The sequence below is a fragment of the Limulus polyphemus genome, unplaced genomic scaffold, assembly GCF_000517525.1.
Source record: "Limulus polyphemus unplaced genomic scaffold, Limulus_polyphemus-2.1.2 Scaffold3816, whole genome shotgun sequence".
Classification (NCBI taxonomy): domain Eukaryota; kingdom Metazoa; phylum Arthropoda; class Merostomata; order Xiphosura; family Limulidae; genus Limulus; species Limulus polyphemus.
The window spans coordinates 82,533-86,387 of record NW_013669426.1 but is presented as its reverse complement, the minus strand read 5'-3'; the positions used below and the strand labels follow the sequence as shown (position 1 = coordinate 86,387).

Genomic DNA, 3,855 nt, shown 5'->3' with positions numbered 1-3,855 from the left:
AACACATTAACCACACTAATCAAGGGATTCCTGTTATATACACATCTGTCAAGAACGTTATTACTATACAAGTGAATATTTATATTTGTTGAAAATGACTGAAACCTAGTAATAAAACCAAGAATATTCTCAAGACAGGCCATAAAGACCACTAGTTATTTTCAGGTTATAAAAATAATCCTAGTTGTTTCACCTTGGGGATTGAATCTGACCATGTAAAATAAAATGTAAATATAAAACAAAATTAACAAAGATAATTTTTTGGCACAGTCTGAATTGTCTAAGCTAGCATTTCAGATAAACTTAGGGTTTATGTAGATCCACCTTAGCTCATATGTACCATACTGAACACCAGTTGTTGTGGGGCAGACTTGTTAAACCTAGTTAATATTACAGCAGAATAAAACTTACAAGTGCCTATCAATCTTTTTAGCTTCTCTGTACTTCTTCAAAAGGCGACGAAGCACACGCATCCTACGAATCCACACCACCTTTTGAGGCATACGAGCATTAGCAGTACCTTTCCGCTTACCAGGACCACAATGTCTACCCTTACGACGAGCTTCAGCATTTTTCCTAACTCGGGCCCGAGAGTGTACAGCCACAGGCTTACGAATAATTAGACCATCCTTGATTAACTTACGAATGTTCTGGCCTAAAAATGAAAAATAACTATCTTAAAAGAAACATATATCACAAATATCTCAACAGATATGTACTCACTGCTTTACTATTTATAACAGTAACCTTTTAATATTATATGTAATTTATTTAGTCTTACTTTGAAATAAAACTGCAGAATGTAAACTCTGAACACTGAAAACTTTATACATCTATAAGGCCTAGTTGCACATACTTACGTGAATTAGCGTTTGCTATTTCTGAAGTTTCATTGGGATCTAGCCATACTTTGTTTCTGCCACATTTCAGCACAGCCGAGGCTAGCCGTTTCTGTAGACGCAAAGAACTAAAACAGAGGAACAGACTGATGAAAATCTATACCAAAAACATATGTTCACATTTTCCTAATCTGAAAATATATTTCCAAACATACTTACCTCCTCTGACACTAATAACTATTTCTCATCATCTTTGCCATCTGAACGTCGTGTTCACTTGCTCCAGTCTTTATACCCCACTCGACTGCCCTCGGCAATATCTAATTTGCAAAACTTTACACTGGCCCTTACACACCCTCTATACAGGAACTGTACATAAGCGCTGTATGTTGACAATATAATCACTTTCTTGAGACCTTATTCTGGTCACTAAAACCAGCTCTTAGTGGGCAGGGAGGGAGGGAGAGTGTCAGTGAAGGTAAGTATGTTTGGAAATACATTTTCAGTTTAGGAAAATGATAACTTCCAAAACATACATACCTCTGCTGACACTTGTAACGGAGGGGCTGGTGAAGGCATAGTTCATACAGAAAGCATCTGCATAGGACAAAGGTGTACCATGAGAAGTGGTACCCAAGTAGAGAAAACCGCATTACGTCCAGAACAGGTATACTCTACACCCAGAACTATAGAAAAAGTGAAAAGGGTGGAATAATACACAAGTAAGTATGATGGGCAAGCCCCAACCACACAGCTGAAGTTCCACGAATCGGGGCTGGATTTAAGGGGTCATGGTACCCATATACCCCGTTGGTGGCAAGGACAGTTGGACCACAAATATATACATCTTTGTGATATGATCCCCACCAGCAGCCATGGAATGATGCGTTTCAAACAACTAGATTTATGAAAGAAAGAAAGCAACACCAAAGCAGACAATCCTTCTGTTCAACCTGAATAATTTCAAAAGACAACATTCCAGGCTTGGATTGACAGGATCATATCTGCCAAACTCCACCCAAGGTCCAGAACTCATCCGGTCTGAATTTACGACCAGTCATTTTCACTCCCCAACCAAGTGGGCAAGGAGAATTCCACTTACCCATGGAATTATGAAAAGAATGTGGAACACTGTTCCACCAAGGGCCTAAGATGGGATTTATGAGGAGATAGTAGACCTCCTGCATGAACAACCCAAGACCTGACATTGTTCATAAAAAGGTCCAAGCACACCCCCACTAGATAGCTAAAGTGTCAAATCAGGACCAGTTTTAGAAGTAGGCTCCTGCATTAGTCCTTCTCCTACCATCATCTGGGAAAAACTTCCAGTGACCCAGGTAGGAGGGTCCCCAACTTCACCATCTTCTCTGAGAGTGGATAAACCTCAACACTCCAAAGGAAAATCTTCTTTCCACCACCCCAGCGAATAGGAACTGGGTGTGGTAAGGATTCCCTAGCTCCACTAGTAGCAGTATGGGGTGACGAGTGCGGTGGATAGTTCCAAGGAACAAGCCTTCAGAGACAGTGCAACAGGTGAACCACGTTCCCTAAGTTTAAAAGCACACCACTCTCAACTGATTCACCTCTAAAATCAGTAGGGACTGGCAAAATCCCCTTTAGCTTTACTCATGATAGTCTATGAGTAGCGGTCCATTGTATTTGTATTGCGAGATAATACTACCATCCAGAATTGCATCTTGATGGTCTTATGGAACATCTTATCTCGACAGTGCCTGTTGAAACCCATAAACCATATAAAGACTGATATTGCGGAATTGAAAAAATATAAGCACACCTGACTGTGATCCAAAGGAAATATAGAGGGACTCTAGAAGAGAAAAGAAGAGAAACTGTTAATCAGGTAAAAAAGTTACACAACTTATTAAAATCTAGCAGAGGTAGTCAACATAGAGGGTGTGTGTGTGGCCAAATCCCACAGAAGAGGAAACTGCCAGATCATGAAGGTAATGAGATACGAAAGTGTTGGGAGAAGTCCACATACCGGCCTGCAAAATATCCCACAGAGAACAGTTTGGACAAGCAGACAATGAGATTGATAGATGCCGAATCTGGTGAGAAGTGATGTTGAGTATATTTCGATCTACAACAGACTATAGGAATCAACTCCCAAAGCCCCCCCCCCCAAATTTCCATTAGTGTAACCCACATAACATTTTGTCTTAGCAAGTCATCATCCCTATTTTATCCATCACCACTCTAAAATGTATGAAATTAAATGTAAATTACTCTCTATAAAATTGTTATTGCTCAGACAAACCATAGTTTTTATAGTCTCCAATTTTGTTTGGTTATAGAGTTATTGAATAGAAAATCAGACCATTCCGGACACACCCTCTCTTTCACAATTCAAGGATAGTTCTTTCTTACATTTCATTATATATTACTTATAACCAATAGAAAGCCAAGGTTTTCATCTATCAAATGAAGTACGGTATAATGTTGCATTCTGAACAGAACATCGTCAGTTGCACTCACAGTACAAGATTCGTTCCCATGGGAAAGTTAACAACTAGCTTGGATGAACTTGTAACGGCTCTTGTCACATAATTAGAAAGCCAGAAAATTTTTGAGATGTAAGTGAATTTGTCTACCTTTTGCATATCATTAGTCTATATTCTTTGGTGTATTATTTAATTAAATAAAAAATATTAAGTGCACTACTATTTTTAGTCTAAAAAAATTGGGTTGACGCTCTTTACAACCCAACAGCAAGAAAAAAGATTAGGTTAGTACTTTATTTCTTGTTTTTCATACTTATTCTTTATTTATTATTGTAAAAGTAACTATTAGCTAAAAATATGGACCTTTTTAGGGTATTCAAGACTAGATTAGGTTAAATAAGCAATACAATTAAAATGATTTATGAGGCACGCAAGCGAGTACCTTGTGGGCAATGTAAATCGATAGCATAATGCGAGCTGCACGTTCCCCAAGTGATTTACAACTTATAATGGTGCAGATATTAGACACGATTCAAAGGGCAATAAAACAATAA

The 3,855-nt window shown here is 38.4% G+C and overlaps 1 protein-coding gene across 1 annotated transcript in view; it reads right to left on the bottom strand.

Annotated features, from left to right (window-relative positions):
* Positions 1–3,855, bottom strand: part of LOC106470089 (60S ribosomal protein L19-like) — a 21,893-nt gene that overhangs the window by 5,112 nt on the left and 12,926 nt on the right. The window contains exons 2-3 of the mRNA XM_013930616.2: positions 861–967; positions 412–655 (exon numbers count right to left, since the gene is read on the bottom strand). Of these exons, the coding sequence (XP_013786070.1) occupies positions 412–655; positions 861–967 (351 nt within the window). The remainder of the gene's footprint in view (positions 1–411; positions 656–860; positions 968–3,855) is intronic.